This window comes from Pan troglodytes, chromosome 4 (assembly GCF_028858775.2).
Source record: "Pan troglodytes isolate AG18354 chromosome 4, NHGRI_mPanTro3-v2.0_pri, whole genome shotgun sequence".
In the NCBI taxonomy this organism is placed as follows: domain Eukaryota; kingdom Metazoa; phylum Chordata; class Mammalia; order Primates; family Hominidae; genus Pan; species Pan troglodytes.
Genome location: NC_072402.2, coordinates 129,324,360 through 129,344,435, shown reverse-complemented (window position 1 = coordinate 129,344,435; position 20,076 = coordinate 129,324,360). Strand labels below are relative to the sequence as shown.

The 20,076-nt window shown below is 34.5% G+C and overlaps 1 protein-coding gene across 15 annotated transcripts in view; it reads left to right on the top strand.

Annotated features, from left to right (window-relative positions):
• The window catches only part of RAPGEF6 (Rap guanine nucleotide exchange factor 6), a 214,638-nt gene that overhangs the window by 66,116 nt on the left and 128,446 nt on the right, over window positions 1–20,076 (top strand). For 11 of the 15 annotated variants that reach the window (XR_010156992.1, XM_001161644.5, XM_003339103.6 and 8 more), the window contains exon 5: window positions 9,854–9,923. The exons of 3 other annotated variants lie outside the window; for them this stretch is intronic. Coding sequence is in view for 11 of the 12 variants with exons in the window: in XM_001161644.5 (XP_001161644.2) it covers window positions 9,854–9,923 (70 nt within the window). In the remaining variant the exon portion in view is untranslated. Of the gene's footprint in view, window positions 1–8,049; window positions 8,164–9,853; window positions 9,924–20,076 lie in introns of those variants that run through there. One more of the 15 variants, XM_054685149.2, reaches the window with a different exon arrangement.

The following is a 20,076-nucleotide window of genomic DNA, read 5'->3' as shown; positions in this document are numbered from 1 at the left end:
GTTACAAAGTACATTCACAAGGGTACATTATCACAGGCTGGGGGCGGTGGTGGTGGGAATGTCACGATGGCTTGACCATGGTGTGGCCAGCTCAGAGGACTTACCAGTATGGATCCTCCAACTTCGTAAAAATTGTTTTGGTTATTTGTTTTCATATGTTCTTTGCAGTTCCGTATGATTTCTAGCATCAGTTTGTTAATTAAAAACAAAAACACCTGCTGAGGTTTTGATTGGGAATGCACTGAATCTATAAACCAGTTTAGGGAGAAGTGAACATCTTAATAGTTGATTCTTTTAAACCATGAATGAGGTACATCACTCCATTTATTTAGGTCTTTAATTTCTCTCAATGATGTTTTGCAGTTTTCAGTGTAGAGATATTGTATATGCTGATCTTACATCTTGCAACCTTATTAAATCACTTATTCTAATTGCTGTTTTATATATTTTTTAGTATTTTTGTACGTAAGTGATCTTGTCATCTGTGAATAAACAGCTTCATTTCTTATTTTTGAATAAGAATTTTTGAATTAAGATCTTATTTTGATCTGAATGCCTTTTATTTCTTTTTCCTTGTTGTACTAGGGGAAAACTATAGTACATTGTTGTGACAGAGTGGAGCAAACATCCTTGTTGTCAATCTATTAATAAAAAGTAGTTGGGGGCCGGGCATGGTGGCTTACACCTGTAATCCCTGCATTTTGGGAGGCCAAGGCGGGTGGATCACCTGAAGTTGGGAGTTTGAGACCAACCTGGCCAACGTGGTGAAATCCCGGCTCTACTAAAAATACAAAAATTAGCCTGGTGTGGTGGCATGTACCCGAGCCACCTACTCGGGAGGCTGAGGCACGAGAATTGCTTGAACCTGGGAGGCGGAGGTTGCAGTGAGTGGAGATTGCGCCACTGCACTCCAGCCTGCATGACAGAACCAGACTCCCTCTCAAAAAAAAAAAAAAAGTAGTTGGGGATGAAGACGTGGGGAGTTGGAAGCGTTCATTCAGTTTTTCACCAACTGTAATCTTAGCTCTAAATTTTTCATAGATGACCTTTATCTGGTTCATAGATGACCTTTATCTGGTTGCCCCTCTGTAATCTCTACTTTCCACACCTTCTTCATCAGACAACCACTGTTTGGCTTTCTGGAGAGAGAGTATTTTACATATAGAGAGAGTATTTTACTTAAAATTTAATTTTCTGCTATTTTATGTAAATGGAATATGTTGTATAGTTTTTTAATCTAGTTTTTTTCATTTAGCACAATGTTTTTATAGCTCACCCATGTTTTAGCACATATCAATTCTAGCATGTCCATTTTTTAAATTGTTGATACTGCATTTTGTCTATCCATTCAGAAGATTTAAAAAATTGAAAATTTTAGTTTTAATTTGGGGCTGTCACAAAAATGCTTCTATCAAAACTTACATAAAAGTCTTTATATGGCCATGTGTTTTCACTTCTTTATTATAGATATGCAGGAGTAGAATTGCTGTGTTATGTAAGTACATGTTTAACTTCTTGGGAAAAGACCAAATTGTTTATAAAATGACTGTACCATTTTACATTCTGACCACCACTTGGTATTGACAGTCTTTTATATTATTTGCCATTCTGGTGTATATTTAACAGTGTCTTACTGTGATGTTAATTTGTAGTTCAGTAGTGATGAGTGATGTAGGGGGTCTTTTTATGTGCTTACTAGACATTCCTGTATCTTCTTTGGTGAAATGTCTATTCAGACATTTTCTCCATTTTTAAATTGTACTGTCTTATCAAATTGTAAGAATGTATCTATTTTGGATCCAAGTTCTATGTCATATATGTAGTTTTCATATAATTTCTCTCAGTCTGTGGCTTTTTTTTTTTTTTTTTTGAGACAGAGTCTTGCTCTGCTCCGCAGGTTGGAGTACAGTGGCGTGATCTCAGCTCACTGCAACCTCTGCCTCCCGGGGTCAAGCAATTCTCCTGCCTCAGCCTCCCAAGTAGCTGGGATTGCAAATGCCCACTACTACGCCTGGCTAATTTTTCTATTTTTAGTAGAGATGGGGGTTGCACCATGTTGGCCAGGCTGGCCTCAAACTCCTGACCTCAAGTGATCTGCCCACCTCAGCCTCCCAAAGTGCTGGGATTACAGGCGTGTGCCACCATGCCCAGCCAGTCTGTGGCTTCTTAATAGTGTCTTTTGAAGCATAAAACTTTAATATTGATGATATCTACTTTAAGGTTTATTTTTGAGAATAGAGCTTTTGGTGTCATAGCTAAGAAATCTTCAACCTCACAATTATTTCATCTTACAGTTTTTTCTAGAAGTTTTAAAATTTAGTTCTTACATTTTGGTCTGTGATCCATTGTGAGTTAATTTTTTGTTTTGTTTGTATATATATATTTTTGCATATGGATATTTGCATATTCATTTTACCTAGCATGGTTTATTGAAAAGGCTGTTTTTTTCCCCATTGAATTGCCTTGGTACCTTTGTTGAAAATCAGTTAACCATAAATGTGTGTGTTTGTTTTCTGTACCATTTGTTCTGTCTCATTTAACTATTTTTCTGTCTTGGTACCAATCCTGACTGTCTTGATTATTGTAGCTTTATTGTAACTTCAAATCCAGTAAGTCTTACAACTTTGTTCGTTTTTATAATGGCTTTGGCTATTTTAGGTTTTTGTATATTCATATACATTTAAGGATTTGCTTGTCAATTTATACCATAAAGCCTGTTGGGGTTTTGATAGGAAATGATTTGAATCTATAGATTAATTTGGGGAGAATTGCAGTCTTAACTATATTGTGTTTCCAGCCTATGAACATGGCTTGCTTCTGCATATATTTATCTTTTATTTCTTTCAGCAATATTTTGTATTTTTCAGTGTATAAGTCTTACACTTTTGTTAAATCATTTCCAAATATTTTATTCTTCTTAATAGGATTATGAATGGAATTGTATCTTAATTTCATTTTCATTTTATTCATTGCTAGTATATAGAAATACAGTTGGTTTTTGCATATTGATCTTATATCCTGTGACCTTGATATAATCTTTTATTAGATCTAGTAGTTTATATTTGTAGATTCCTTAGAATTTTCTACATGCAGGATCAGTCTACTATGTTAAACATAGTTTCATTTCTTTCTTTCCAGTCTATATGCCTTTAATGTCTTTTCTTGCCTTATTGTACTGGTGAGAGTCTCCAGTATGGAGTAGATTGGAAGTGGTGATAGTGGACCACCTTTGCTTGTTCCTGAAGCATATTGCAGTCCCACAGATTAACCATCAAGAATATAACAAAAATCAGCCAGGTACAGTGTGGCTCATGCCTGTAATACCAGTGGTTTGAGAGGCCAAGGCCAGAGGATCACTTGAGGCCAGGAGTTTGAGATCTGCTTGTCAACATAAGGAGATCCCTGTCTCTACAAAAAAACGTGTGTGGTGGTGTACACTTGTAGTCTTTGCTACTCAAGAGGCTGAGGCGAGAGGATAGCTTGAGCCCAGGAGTTTTAGGCTGCAGTGAGCTATGATCATGCCACTTCACTCCAACTCAGCAACAGAATGAGACCCTATCTCTAAAAAAAAAAAAACAAAAATAACATTTAAAAAATCAACAAAGGAATTAAAATGGGATACTAAACAAAAATATTTGACAGAAATGATGGTAGTACAGGAAGAACAGAGGAACAAAACAGATGAGACATTTAAAAAATAGGAAAATGGTAGACATAATCCAGACAAGTTAGTAATTTCATTACATGTGCATAGTCTAAATATTCTGATCAAAAGAGATTATCAGGTTCTATGACAATTCAAAATCCTATTATCTGCTGTATACAGGAAACACACTTTAGCTGTAAAAGCACAAATAAGTTGAAAAGGATTGAGAGATATACCAGGCAAACTATATTCATGAGAGAACTAGAGCCTGAGTCAAAATAGATTTTAAGACAAGAAATATTACTAGAGACCAGAAGCAAAATTTCGTAGTGTTAAAAGGATTAATACATTAGGAATACATAGCAATTTTTATTGTATATTTAATAGCAGAGCTTCAAAATATATGAAGTAAAAACTGACAGAATTGAAAGGATTAGTAGGAGTTCAACTATTATAGTTTGTGATTTCAAAAGTCTTTCAATAATAGAACCACTAGACTGAAAATTAGTAAAGGTATAGCTTGAAAAGTATTACCAACCACTTTGATCTGATATATAATCTTTTTTTTTCAAGATTTAGGGGTCATTCTCCAGGATAGGACATATAATCTAGTAACATAACACAAGTCTCATTACATTGAAAGGAATGAAATCATTTGAAGTTTGTCCACTGACTACAGTGCAATTCTGTTATAAATCAATATCAGAAAGAAATAGGAGAATTTAGATAACATTTGTAAATGAATAATAGACCAAGGAAGACTTCAAGAGAAATTAGAAGAAAATATTTTGAACACAGTGGAAGTGAACACACATCAAAATTTATGGGATGCAGCTAAAGCAGTACTTTCAGGGAAATTTAGATCATATTTATGAGAAAAGAATGGTTTTGATCTAGTCATCTTAAGAATGAAAAGAACAGAGTATACTCAGAAGCAAGCTCAAGGAAGGTTCAAGTGGAAATCAATGAAATAAACACAAGAAAAATAACAGAGAAACATCATTGAAACAAAAAGTTGGTTCTTTCAAAAGTTTAACAAAACTTGATAAACTTTGAGTTAGACTGACCATGAAAAAAAAAGATACAAATTTCCAGAATCAGGCATAAAAGAGGGGACATTACCATCCTAAAGAAATTTAAAATATTACAAAGGATTTTTTTTTTTTTTTTTGAGACAAGAGTTTTGCTCTTGTCGCCCAGGCTGGAGTGCAATGGCATGATCTTGGCTCACTGCAAACTCCACCTCCCGGGTTCAAGTGATTCTCCTGCCTCAGCCTCCTGAGTAGCTGAGATTACAGGTGCATACCACCACGCCCAGATAAATTTTGTATTTTTAGTAGAGACAGGCCAGGCTGGTCTCGAACTCCTGACCTCAGGTGATCCACCTGCCTCGGCTTCCCAAAGTGCTGAGATTATAGGTGTCAGCCACTGCGCCCGGCCTACAAAGGAAATTTATGATCAACTTGCTATCAATAAATTGGGCAAATCTTGCAAAGACATACATTACAAAAAAAGGCTCAAAAAAAAAAAAAAGAAAAAGAAACTTTGAGTACAGAGAGAAGTCTAGACCCAGATAACTTTACAGCTGAATGTTTTCAAACATAAGAAGCATTATTACATACATTCCAAAAGACTTTGTATTAGGGTAATGGTAGAGAAAATGCTTTCAGCTCATTTCTGTTAGTCCAGTATTACTGCTACCAATACTAGGCAAAAATCACAAGAAAAAAAATTCCAGATTATTATTCCTCATGAATATACATGCGGAAATTGTTAACAGAATAACAGAAAACAGAATCCTGGTTTATATTTAAAGTATTTTATACCATGATCAAGTTGGGATTATCCCAGGAATGGAAGGTTGGTTTGGCATTTGTAAGTCAGTTAACACAGTATACTTTATTAATAAAATAATAGGCAAAAACCACATGATCCTTTCAATAAATGCAGAAAAAGCATCTGGGAAAAATCTAAAACTCATTCAGCATAAAGTATTTGAACAAACTAGACATACAGAAGGGAACTTTCTGATATAGGGAATGTACAAAAATTTTATTATATTTTAGTTTTAATTTTTAAATTTGTATCCCTGATCCTTTTTTTTTTTCTTCTTCTTTCTTTATTGAGACAGAGTCTCATTCTGTCATGCAGGCTGGAGTGCAGTGGCATGCTCATGGCTCACTGCAGCCTGGACCTCCCAGGCACAAGTGATCCTCCTGCCTCAACCTTCCGAGTAACTGGAACTACAGGCATGCACCATCATGCCTGGCTGATTTTTGTGTTTTTTTGTAGAGATGAGGTTTTGCCATGTTGGACAGGCTGGTCTTGAACTCCTGAGCTCAAGCTATTTGCTAGCCTCTGCCTCCCAAAGTGCTGGGATTACAGGCGTGAGCCACTATGCCTGGCTCTGATCCACTTATAATTAATTTTTGTTTATGGTGTTATATTAAGAGCTCCATCCCCCACTGCCTTTGTTTCTTCTGTATTGATATCTGGTTGTTTCCCACCATTTATAGGAAAGATTATCTTTCTCCATTGAATTCTTTTGGTACATTTGCCAAAAATCAGTTGAACATGTATTTATGGGTCTCCTTTTGTTCTCTCTATCCTGTTTTATTGATCTATAAGTTGATCAAATACCACATTGTCTTGAGTATTCTAGCTTTAATAGTGTGCCAGAATCTGATATTATAACTATTTCAACTTTGTTCTTATTTTCCAAAGTTGTTTTAGCTATTTTAGGCTCTTTACAATTCCATGTAAATTTTAGGGTCATTATGTCAGTCCTCCAAGATGACTTTCTGGGATTTTTATTGTGATTGTATTGAATCTGTAGAACACTTCGGAGAGAATTGCCATTTTAATCCATAAACAAGATATATCTCTTTTTAATCAGGTCTTCAATTTTTCTCAGCAATGTTTCATAGTTTTTAAATTTGTAACTTTGTAGAAGTCTTGTGTGTATTTTGATAAATGTATCATTTTTATTCTATTTTTAATGGAGTCAAAAGATTTTATTTTCTGATTGTTGCTAATATACAATAAGACAATTGATTTTTGGGTATTGCGCTTTTATTATTCAATCTTGCTAAATTAATATATTTCTGAAGCTTTTTTGTAGGATTCACTTTATATACAGTGAATTCACTTTATATAAACAGTAGTTCTAGGAACTCAAATAGTTGAGAGTTTATATTAGTGCCCCCAGCTAATAAATTCAGAAAGGATGATCAAAATATAAAATACGTATTTTAATAGCCCTAATAACGCTTTCAATCTACGTACTGATAAAAAAATGCTAAAACTAATAGATGGAAAATTGAGAGGAAACTTTATAAACGGTGGGTCAAGTTGACACTGTCTGAAGCTGCTCACCAATTTTAACATTACTGATAAATGGAACAAACAGACCTTATGTGTCTGCCTATGTGATTTGATAGAACATTGCATTAGGTCTTTTTTATATCTCTCTGTTGTGTTTGTATTTATTGTTACTTTCTTTAACATACAAAACACATATAGCAATAGCTATTATAATATTGTTGTCTGTTGATTTCTATACTTCTGATAGTTCTGGGTCTGTTTTTATTGGTTGTTTTTTTCTCTTGGTTATGGATTATATTTTCCTGTTTCTTTGCATGCCTGGTTTGTTGTTGTTGTTTGTTTCTTTATTGATGTCATCATGAATTTTATGTCACTGAGTTCCAGCTTTTGCATCTCTTTAGGTGGTATTGGGTTTTGTTCTAACGTATAGTCTAGCTAATTGGAATCTATTTGATTATTCTGAGCTTTATCTTTTAAATGTATTTGCGCAAGTTCAGCACTTTAGTGTGGGACTAATTTATTTTGTTACTGAGGAAATACATTCCTGAGGACCCTACCTAGTACCCCATGTATTATGTCGTCTTTCCTCTGTGACTCTTTGTTCTCACATATCCACAGTACTCACTCAAAGACTCAAGAGGACCTTTCTTCAAAGCATATATGCACACAAATGCTCATCCATACTCTTGTGCACAATGTTGTTCTCTCTCTCCCCGTATCTCTTTGCTGCTCTCCCTCTTTTCAGGAACACTGCCTTGCAAATTCTAAGTATCTTTCCCCTGTCATCCACACCCCAAAACGCTTAACTTTTCAACTCAGCGAAATTGTCAGGCTGTGTTATGCTTCTCTTGCCTGTAAGTGGTAAAATGGTGTATTGCAAGAGTCATCTTAGTTTTTTGTTTCCTCCCTCAGGAATTACAGCCCTGCCCTGCCTTCTTTTTGGTGTCTTGAAATTGTTGTTTTATATATTTTGTTTTGTTTTCTGTTTTTGTCCTCAGGTGGGAGAGTAAACCCAGTCCCTGTTATTCCATCTTGCATGAAAGCAAACTTTTACAGATTTGCTTTTTTAAATGTATTAGGTGATACAAGAATTTGGGGGAAACAAAAGATAAGGGATCTTCTGCTTAAGAAAAAACAAGTGAGGCCTGGTGCAGTGGCTCACGCCTGTAATCCTAGCACTTTGGGAGGCCAAGGTGGGTGGATTGCTTGAGCCCAGGAGTTCAAGACCAGCATAGTGAAAATGACAAAACCCCTGTCTCTACAAAAAATTTAAAAAATTCGCCAGGCATGGTAGTGCATGCCTGTAGTCCCAGCTACTTGGGACTGATATGGGAAGATCACCTGAGCCCAGGGATGTCGAGGCTACAGTGAGCCGTGATTGCACCACTGCACTGCAGCCTGGGTGATCACAGAGTGAGATACTGTCTCAAAGAAAAAACATAAGTGATTTTTTGGTTATGTTCAAAAGTTATTTTGTTTGGATTTTGATTAGAATTTTGTTATTAACTATTATTTGTATAGAACCTTATACTTTGGGAAATTGACATTTTTAAATATTTAGCCTTCCCATAAAAGTATAGCTATGTTACTTTAAGCTTTGTTTCTAGCCCATCAATGAAGTTGTATAATTTTCTTTATAAATGACTTATTTATTTATTAGATTTTTTTGGTATTTTGTTTTGTTTGAATGATTAATTTTTTTTTCCATTTGGTTATTTTGGAGTAATATTTATATGTTTTATTTACTAACTGACACTGGCACTAAATTTTCATATAATACTTTTGGTTGCTTTATCATTATTTTGAGTGCGCTCTGTATATTTCATATGTAAGTCATTTGTGTCTTGGTATAGTTGACAGGGCTTTTTTTTTATTCTTCATTAAAAAAAATTCAGGTTATCTTTTAAAATGAAAACCTATCTTTTTCTCTGCGGTTGCTTTCTTTTTTGATATGCTGAGAAATCTTTCTGAGACCAAGAATATAAAAATACTGTCTTTTAGTACTGGTCCAGCTTTAGTTTTTTCCAAAGAGCTGTGACTCCAACACTTTCTTTTAAGAAGTCATCTTTATATCTAACTACATTTCTTTATATATAGTTGACACTTCATATCCGTGGGTTTCACATCCATTAATTCAAGCAACTGCTGATCCTGGAAAAAAAAATGGTTGCATCTCTACTAAGCATATATAGACTTCTTTTACTTGTCATTATTCCCTAAGCAATAAAGCATAACAACTATTTATGTAGCATTTCCCGTGTATTAGGTATTATTAAAAATCTCAAGTTGATTTAAAGCATATGGAAGGGTGCACATAGGTTATATGCAAATGCTACATCATTTTATGTTAGGCGCTTGAGCACTGGTAGATTTTTGTATCCTTGGGGATTCTGGAACCAATCCCAGTTGGATACCAAGAGACTACTCAAGTGTGAATATTTTTTAAGTTTTTTTATTTTTAGTATCTGTTGTCTTAATACTGCTCCCAAAAGATTATAATAATTTACTTTTATTAAATTGCCTAATCAGGTTATCACTTTTATTAGATTTTTACTAAGTGTATTTTTTTCTTTGTTCAACGTGTATTGACAGATGTTAGAAATTTGAGATTAGACAGGTATCTTTTATAATTAATTTTAGGGACTAGTTAAAGGCAGAAGTTTAAAAAGAATTTTCATATAGTATTGAGATCAGTTATATCTGGACAATTAAGAGAAAGGTTTTTTTTCTTTCTTTTTTAGAAAATCTTAACATAAATATTGTGACAGGATCAGAATTTCTTGGATAATATCTCAGGGCTTTTTTGTTGTTTGTTTTCTTTTCCTATATTGATATATTTTATTAATAACCTTTGCTAAAGAAATTGTTTTTCTGTTTTTATAGTTTTGGTAAGCAGTTTGGAGGAAAAAGAGGATGTGATTGTCTTGTATTAGAGCCTTCAGAAATGATTGTGGTAAGAACTTTAAAGAATGCTGAATTGTTTTTGATATGCTTCAGTTTTAACTTTAAATGTAGTAGGCTTTAAACACTTAAGGAGGTTTTATTACTATGACCTTTTAGAGATTTTATCAAGTAGCATCAGAACTATCTACCAGGTTTATCTATTTCTGTCTCTTCAGACTTTTTTTGATCCTCAAGAGAGTGTGAAACATGATACACTTATATATAATTTGCAGATTTGGTATTTTTTACCCCTTCTACCAGAAAATTAGAAGTTTTAAAAGGGGACCATGAGTTTTCAAGTGATTTTTTTTTTTTTTTTTGAGACAGAGTTTCATTCTTGGTGCCCAGGCTGGAGTGCAATGGTGCAGTCTTGGCTCACTGCAACCTCCACCTCCTAGGTTTAAGCAGTTTTCCTGCCCTAGCCTCCTGAGTAGCTGGGATTACAGGCACTTGGCACCATTCCCAGCTAGTTTTTCTATTTTTTAGTAGCCATGGGGGTTTCACCATGTTGGCCAGGCTGGTCTCGAACTCCTGACCTCAGGTGATCCATCTGCTTTGGCCTCCCAAAGTGCTGAGATTACAGGCGTGGGTCACTGCGCCCAGCCTCAGGTGATTTCTTCTTTCCCATTCAATTTTACTTTTTCAATAAACTTTGAATTCTATAGTCTGTGCCCTAGACTAGAGAGAATGAAGTAGAGAAAAGTAAAAAGACATACAATTAGATCCAAGTAAGAAATGGTGTTAGTATTTTCACTTTTTAATTATTTAAGATAAGTTTTTATTTAAGAGTGTATTTAAGGAATAATTCTTTATTTTTTCTTAAAAGAGCTAAGTAGTTGATGTAACTTTAGAATTTTTTTTTTTAAGTATTAGAAGAATCAAGAACACAGCTTGCTTTTTACGTTGTTCTAAGATGACCTGACTAGAAAACAGCATATACCGAGTGGACTCATTGTCCTACTAGGATCTCATGTAGATGACCATGTCATCTGATTAGATTTGAACTGTCAAGAAGAGAAATTGAATTCTTAATTAAGCATTTTAATGTAAGGGCTCAAAACCAAACTACTTTTCCATTTCATGGTGCTATAGTCAGATTGATATCTTCAAATAGTTTGTTTTCTCTTTCTTAAACTGGATCATCTGTATAACCATGAACTCACTATCCCTAATTTTATGTGAGCAACTGGATTTTAAGCTCTTACAGGGCAAAGATTATGTCTTATTCCACTTGTATCTCCGAGAGTATCGCAGAGTACTGCCTGTATAGTAAGTATTCAGTGAATGTTTCTTGAATTCAAGTTTTTTCAAGGATGGAGTATGTATTGTTTCAAATTTATTTTCTTTAAGCACTGAATATATGGGATTCCTATTAGAGCCTCAGAATTCTTTCTTTTTAATGTATGTATTGAGGAACATGGCAAGAAAACTGCCCAGGCAGTATTGATTTTCTGACTTTTTAGTTGTATTTTGTATTTCTCATACTATATGCAAAAGAAATACTGCTTTTACTTCAGTGTTATACATCCTGTTTTAGTGCTTGTTTTACATACTTTATGTAATATTTTCATATGAGGAGGAAGAAAAGGAGAAATCGTAGGCATAGCTATAAATGACATTGTTGGTGCAATTGATGAATTCAAAATATGCACTACAGATTGGATAATATCAAATTCCCTGAGTTTGATAACCATACTGTGGTTCTGTAAGACAAAGTCCTTATTGTTAGCAGTTACATGTTGACATATTTTGGGGTCAAGAAGCATTATATCTCCAATTTATTCAGTATTTCAGAAAAACAAGTATATAAAATAAAAAGTCACATCAAGTATATGTATTTATGGCTGGTAATTTTTAAATTTCAAAAATTTAAATTTATGATTGGTATAATTTTAAATGCTTTATAAGTTATAGGAGAAAACAATCCAAAATAGGTGAAATTTTTCAGAATTGTTAAAAATGCCTGGTCAAATGGTTTTGTCTATTTGTACAGATTTGATTAACTCCACTGGTGATTGGAAATATCTGTTACTGAACACATTCTTGATCACCTGATAAGTTAGTCATCTTAATCTGACACATTGTAAAGTAATCTCCTTGTTTTAACTTTTTTTTTTCTTTTCTTTTTTTTTTTTTTTTAAGAAAAGGGGCTTACCGAGAGTAGAGTGTGCGGTGGTGCGATAGCTCAGCGCAGCCTTGGACTCCTGGGCTCAAGTGAGCCTCTCTCCTCAGTCTCTCAAGTAGCTGGGACTACAGATGCACCCCACCATACCCAGCTAATTTGTTGTTGTTGTTATTGTTGTTGTAGAGACAGCCTTGCTATGTTTCACAGGCTGATCTCGAACTCTTGACCTCAAACAATCCTCCCACCTCAACCTCCCAAGTGTTGGACTTACAGGTGTGAGCCACCATGCCTGGCCCAAAGTATACTTTTAGGCAAGAAGCATTATTTAATGTAAGAATGGTACTGTATAGTGATAAAAGGTTAATTGTATCAAGGTTACACAATCCTGAAGCTTTACATGCCTTCAAAATATATAAAACAAAAATTGTCCTTAGTAAAATCAGAACTAGACAAACCCACAATCACGGTGGGAGATTTTTATTTTTATTTTTATTTTCATTTTGTGATGGAGTTTTGCTCTCTCGTCTAGGCTGGGGTGCGGTGGCATAATCTCAGCTCACTGCAACCTCTGTCTCCCAGACTTAAGTGACTCTCCTGCCTCAGCCTCCCAGGTAGCTGGGATTACAGGTGTGTGCCACCACGTACAGCTAATTTTTGTATTTTTAGTAGAGACAGTGTTTTGCCATGTTGGCCAGGCTGGTTTTGAACTCCTGACCTGAGGTGATCCTCTTGCCTCAGCCTCCCAAAGCACTGGGATTAACAGGTGTGAGCCGCTTTGCCTGGCCAGGAGATTTTAATATACCTCTAAAGTAACTGACAAAACAACCACCATGAGTCAGTAAGGATATTGAGGATTTGAACCTCATCATGTACACATTTTACCTAAGAGACATAACAGGGAACACTACACCTATCAACAACAGAGTACGCCTACTTTTCAAGTGCACGTGGAATGTTTTTTAAATTTGACCACATGCTGGGACATAAAGCAAGTCTCAAAATTTCAGTATTTAAAATTTTATAGTTTCTGACCACCATGAAATTAATTTAAAAACCAATTATAAAAACACAGCTAGAAAAAAAAATACAACTTCTGAAATTCAGGCGTATGCTCTAAATAGCTTGTCAAAGAAGAATTACTTAGAAAATTAGAAAATATTTTAAATGAATAAATATGACCTATTAAAATGTGTAGAATTCAGCGTAAGCCTTTCTTGTTGTGAAATTTAAGCCCTAGTGCTATAAGAGCAAAGGCTGACAGTAAAGTATTCATGTCAGGAAATTAAAGAGCAGCATTTGAATAGTAATCACAAGCCAAGAAATAGTAAAGATCAATATAAAAATAAATATCAGTGGCATAAAAGCAAACTTAGAATAATGAGGATTGACAAAGGACAAGGTTGAGTCTCAGAAAAGACTAAGAAAATTGATAAACCCGTCAAAGATAATCAAAAATAAAACATGTCATACAATCAGTATCAGGAAGGAAAAAGGATTCACTACTACGATCTAGCAAACATTTTTAAAATGCTAATAAGGGAGATGGTATGGAAAGCTTAAAGCAAGTAAGTTTGAAGTTTTAGTCAAATTCCTTGGAAAAAAAAAAAAAAAACAACCAAACTGGCATATACACACACAAACAGAAGATCTGCACAAGCCAATATCTAGAAAAGAAAGTGAATCTGTAATTATAAACCTTTTCATTTAGAAATTCAGACCCATGTGGCTTCACTGGTAAATTTTTCCAAACATTTAAAGAAGAAATAATACTTAGCATCTAATAGGAAATAGAAAAACTTTAACTTCTTTGCCTTATTTTATGAGCCTATTTTAATTTTTATAACAGCCTAACAAGGGCATTATACAAAAGCAGTATTATAGGTTAGTATTTTTAAATGAAAATAAATGTAAAAATCTTAACATTTTAGGTAGTCCAATTTCAGTAATACATACAGAGGATAAAACAACATGACTACATTGAATTTAGTTCCAGAATCACAAATTGATTTAGCATTTGAATGTGTGATTCACTACATTGATATAATTAAAGAAAAAAATCAGGTAATCATTTCTATGGATGCAGAAAAAGCTCTTGATAATCAGAACCCATTCATGATTTTAAAAGCTTTTAGCAAGCTAGGAAGGGAATGAAACTTTTATAACCTAATTGTTACCTGCAGAAACCCTATAATAAACATTGAAAACTTTCTCCCAACATTTGGGAATATATGGAGAAAGCTCACCATACCAAAACTATTGGCTAGGAGATGCATTTAGGCAGGGGAAAAAAGAGATTGGAAAAAAATATAAAACTGTGATTTACAGATGACATGATTTGTATGTAGAAAACCCCAAATTACCTAAGTGTGAACTTTTGAAATTTATGTCATTTCAACAAGGTCGTTGGATACTCGTTCATACATAAAAATGAATTGTATTTTTCCTTACAAGCAAGTAGAAAATTGAATTTTATAAACGTACCATTTATAAACATCAAAACCATCTATATACATCAGATTAAATCTGAAAAAAGTTGTAGGAGACCTTTACACAGAAAACCTTAAAAAGTTGTTTTTAGATCTTCTTTAAATCAGTTGAGACAATATTTTTAAGATACAAATTATCTCAAAATTTGTCTAAAATTTAGTGCAGTCCCCATCATAATCCCAGGATATTTTAAAAATGGGGATAAAGGAATTGATCTGTAACATATGTCACATAAGGGAAGAAGAATATATTTACAAAAACTGTATGAGAAGTACTTAAGCTGGGTGTTGTGACACACGTCTGCAGTGCCAATTATTCCTGTCTGTGAATAGCCACTGCACTCCAGCCTAGGCAACATAGACTCCCGTCTATAAAACCAACAAACAAAACACTTAAGATTAAACTTAACAAATGTGCAGAAATAATGTGTTTAAATACCCCTGAAATAAAAAAATTAAACTTGAACAAAAAAAGAGATACCATGTTCTTAGGTATGGAGTTACCATAGTAAGGATATTACTTTTTGTTAGTTTACCTTATGAATATAATGAAATCCCAGTGAAATATGCCATCAAGTATAGTGTTTATTTTGTGTTTTGCATTTTGTGCCATTTAAAAGAATAAAAAAAGCAAGGAGAACTAGAAGAAACCTGAGAAAGAAGAGCAATTTTAGGGGAGCCATGTAAATCTTTTTATGTACTAAAAGCAATTCAAAAGGAGAAAAAATTTACTCTTCGCCCCAAAAAACAGAATAAGTGATTTTAATATATGTAAAATTTTGGTATAATTCCATGAAGAATTATTATTTCTGGTGACTTTAAGACACAGTATTTTAACTGTACATTCCTAATGTAGTATGTCCCGTAGCACAGAAGGAGCCAGTTGTCTCATTGTTGGTGTTACTAGTGGTCTTTTCTTCTTATTATTATTATTTTTGAGACAGAGTCTTGATCTGTTGCCCAGGCTGGAGTGCAGTGGCATGATCTCGGCTCACTGCAACCTCAGCCTCCCGAGTAGCTGAGATTACAGGCACACACCACCACTCCCAGCTAATTTTTGTATTTTTAGTAGAGATGGAGTTTCACCATGTTGGTCAGGCTAGCCTCAAACTCCTGACCTCAGGTGATCCCCCCACCTCGGCCTCCCAAAGTGCTGGGATTACAGGCGTGAGCCACTGAGCCCAGCCTACTAGTGGTCTTTTTACAGTTTTCCATACAGTCCTGCACTGCTGGATATGACTGATCACATGTATGACAATGGTTCCATAAAATTATAATACTCTGTTTTTACTGTACCTTTTCTGTGTTTCGATACACAGATACTTAACATTGTGTTATAATTGCCTATGGTGTTCAGTACAGTAACATGCTTTACAGGTTGGTAGCTTAGGACCAAAAGGCCATACTATATAGCCTAGATAAGTAGTAGGCTGTACTGTCTATGTGTAAGTGCACTCTATGATGTTCACACAATGACGAAATTGCCTAACAACTAGTTTCTCAGAACGTATCCTTATCGTTAAGTGCACATGGCTGTATATGTGTGTATATAGATGCATGTTATATGTAACTAATTATAATTAATTTAACATAACATATACATAAATCTATACATATATAAATATTAGTATCCAAGATGATTTAACCAGGATGTTAGTGGTAATGTTGATTTTGTTAATTTAAAGCAATTATATATGTATAGGTAATATTTATGTGTATATTATGAAAAATTCTGTATGATACATTTAATTGGAAATAATTGAAATTTATAATTATAGTTAATATAACTAATAGATGCATAAATAAATGTCATTAGTAATCAAGATTTTTATTTTAGCATAAGAGTTGTGTAAAATTAAAGATGTTAAGAAAAACTCCAGTCTAAAATGTCAGTAGGAAATGTCAGCATTGACACATGACTATTTTTTTCTTAAAAGTATTTACCAAATTATTTCACCTTAAGAAAAAAAATGTGTTTCCTAGGGTTGTTCATTGCAAAAGTTTAGAAGCAGCGATATCCAAGTAGTTAAACCATTCCTAGTGGTTATAGAGCTCAGATTTTGATGATAATGAGTAGGTACCATTTCCCCTCTAAAAGGATAACAAACCTTCGTTAAGTTAATGATTTATAGCAGATGTGGATACCAAGAAATTTATTAGATTGGGATTTCCTTCACTAGGAAGCAGAGAAATATTTAAAATTATTGGGCTTCTCTCAAAAATATCAGGATTCTGTGAACCTTAATACTTGGGGTCTGTTTCTTCTTTTTCTATATTTGACATGAGATTCTTTTTTACCTGGAAAGACTTTTCTATTTGTATTCATTGTGATTGCTGATAGATTTGAATTTACTTTCACCACATTATGTGCTTTTTATTTGTTCTTGTTTTTTCCCCTCTTTTTTTTATTTTCCCTCCTTTATTTTAAGTTCTTTTTTCCTTCCTCTCCTCCCCACCATATTCTTGTAGAAATGGTGTTTGGTCTCTTCTTTTAGTGCTAATTCTGACTATTTTTAAATTCCTACTTAGGCCAGGCACAGTGGCTCCCTCCTGTAATCCCAGCACTTCGGGAGGCCAAGGTGGGTGGATCACCTGAGATGAGGAGTGCGAGACCAGCCTGGCCAACATGGTGAAACCCCGTCTCTACTGAAAATACAAAAATTAGCCAGGTGTGGTAGGCGCCTCTAATCCCAGCTACTTGGGAGGCTGAGGCTGGAGAATCACTTGAACCCGGGAGGTGGAGGTTGCAGTGAGCCAAGATTGTGCCACTGCACTCCAGCCTGGGCGACAGGGTGAGATTATGTCTCAAAAAAAGAAAACCTATTTAAAAACACCTGAGGCTAATAAGTAGCTAAACTGATAAGAATTTAATGCTAGTATCCAGATGTAATTCCTATTGTCCAGTATTTTAGCTTTATGTATTCTGTAAATCATTATTTATTCCTATTTAACCATGTATTTAATATTTTTTGCTTTTAGTTCTTTCTTATATATGAGACCATCCTAATAGTAACACTTGTATTATGTTTAAAGTACACCCATTAAAAATTCTTTCCTGAAGATCTTCTCTTAAGTATCTCAGGTATTTTTTCTTTTTTGTCTGAAAATAACTTTATTTTTCTTCATTCTTGGAGGATTGTTTTGCCATTAATACAACTTTAGGAGGAGAATTATTTTTATTAACACAATTAATACATTCTATTTTTTTACATTGATCGTATTTTGAGGAGTCAGACATTAATTGCCTTCCTGATCTCTTTTTTCTTTCTGGCTGCATTAAAAGTCTTCTGTTTATATTTTCTCTGTAATTTGGTATCGTAGTTTTTCATTATCCTCTTTTGGATTTTTTGGACTGCTTTGGGCATCAAAAATTCTTTTTTTCCTTAAATATTGTCTTGTTCTATCATCTTCTTGAAATTTTTTTTTTCAACCTTTCCTCTTAGCTTTCTTATTTTTTACCTCTTCATGATGACTTTGTGCTGTATGTTGAGTAAATCTTCTGGATTTATCTTCCCAGTTTACTAACTCCCTTTTTAGTTGCATCTTAATATACCATTCAATTCCTTCATTTTTCTTATTTAACTCTTTTCCTCTTTCTCTTTGGTAATTTTATTGTCCTATGTTTAATTTCCTTGATCTTAACTCAGTTGTGTTGAGTCTGCCAATGAGCATGTCAAAGACATTCCTCATCTCTATTACTACGTCTTTTGTTTCTAACATTTTCATTTTTATTTTATATTTTTATTTTGTCTGCTAAAATTATCAATCTGTGTGTGTTGTCTATACCTTTTCCAGTGAACCTATAACATGTTTAATCATAGTTGATTGAAGTTCTCTCTCTGGTAGTTCCAGCATCTGGATCCACTCTAATTCTTGTAGACTGCTCTGTTGATTGCTTTGTCTCTTGGTTTTTGTTTTTTGTTTTGTTTTACCTTTCCTTTTTTATGTGAGTTATAATTTTGGATTTAATGTTGGGCATTAGGTTATAGGGCTATAGCTTTTAAGCCTAGAGATGAACACATTTCTACTGGAGTTGAGCTAGGTTTGGATTCTCTTGCTGTTATGGTGCACCAGTGGTTTCAAATTTGTTTAGTGTTACTTTGTCCTTGAGTTTGCTGGAAGATTATTCTCAGTGTTCCTGCTCCACTCAGTTTTAGGCCTTCTCTGTGCTCTTGTGCTTCAGCAGGGTCTCTTCATGTTCTCATCTCTCCTCCAAATGTAGATTGCTATTGGTTATTCCTCACTGTTTGCTAGCCTGGCAGTTGGGAGGAGGGCACTTAGGGCTTTCTTGTCCTGGTCAAGCTTCAACTGCTTGGTTACTGTTTATCATCTCTGGCTCATTTTCAAGTTTTCTTTTGTTTGAAAGTTTTTAAATTTTGACTTTCTATTCTCTAATACTTTCAGTATATTGGAGTAGTTGCAGGTGTCATTCCGCTTTTTTAGGGGCTCATTTTTAATTATGTCTTGCTTCTTACATGATGTTGATGTAGTTGGGATTTTTTTATATTTGTCTATGAGTTCATATGTCTTGGAACTTTAGGTACAGTAATACTTTGAGGTTTATGTTAAAGTTGCATTTTTGTTGGCCTGGTGTGGTGGCTCACGCCTGTAATCTGAGCACTTTGAGAGGCTGCGGCAGGTGGATCACCTGAGATCAGGAGTTCGAGATCAGCCTGGCCAACATGGTGAAACCCCATCTCTACTAAAAATACCAAAAGTAGCCAGGTGTGGTGGTGCATGCCTGTAATCCCAGCTACTTGGGAGGCTGAGGCAGGAGAATCACTTGAACCTGGGAGGTGAAGGTTGCAGTGGGCCAAGATTGCGCCATTGCACTCCAGCCTGGGTGACACAAGAAAAACGCCATCTCAAAAAAAAAAAAAAAAAAAAAGTTGCATTTTTGTAAGGAAGTTTTGCATTTGTTATTTCTGCTATTGTTTATTAATAGTGCTGAATTTCTTTTAGTTTACTTGCATGCTTGAGGTATTGTGAATTCAAACTACAGATCTGGATGAAGGATGGCTTGTGGTTTTGAATTCTCAGGGGAAGGCAATTTTTGTTCAGTTGCTCCCCCTCCTCTTATCCCAGTGCCAGGCAAGTTTTCTTCCTGTCCCCTTCTGCTTGTATCTTGCTTACCCTTGTAATGAGGGTGTAGCTGTTTGGGATGAGCTTTATGAGTAGGTTTCTATTAGATTCCTCAACTTTGGTAGAGTCTCTTGTTTCATCTCTTGTCTATTTCACTCCCTACAAACATCAGAGTGAAAAATCTTTTCTTTAGAGTTTGACAGAAACTGTCTGGTAGATCAAGGACTTTATTGGTTTCCGAAGTTCAAGTATTCTTGCTTTCACATCGTTCTTGGCATTTGGATTCTGTACCTTTTGTGCCATTTCATTTGTGTTTGTGGTTTTATTTTTTTAAAATCTTACATTGTTTTTAATGCAGGCTTTAATGTTTTAAATACCACAATTCAGTTATATTCAGTGGGAACTTTGTTAAGGGCATTTAACTCTTTATATTCCTGGAATAAAAGTCATGATTAGATTTTTCTTTGCAT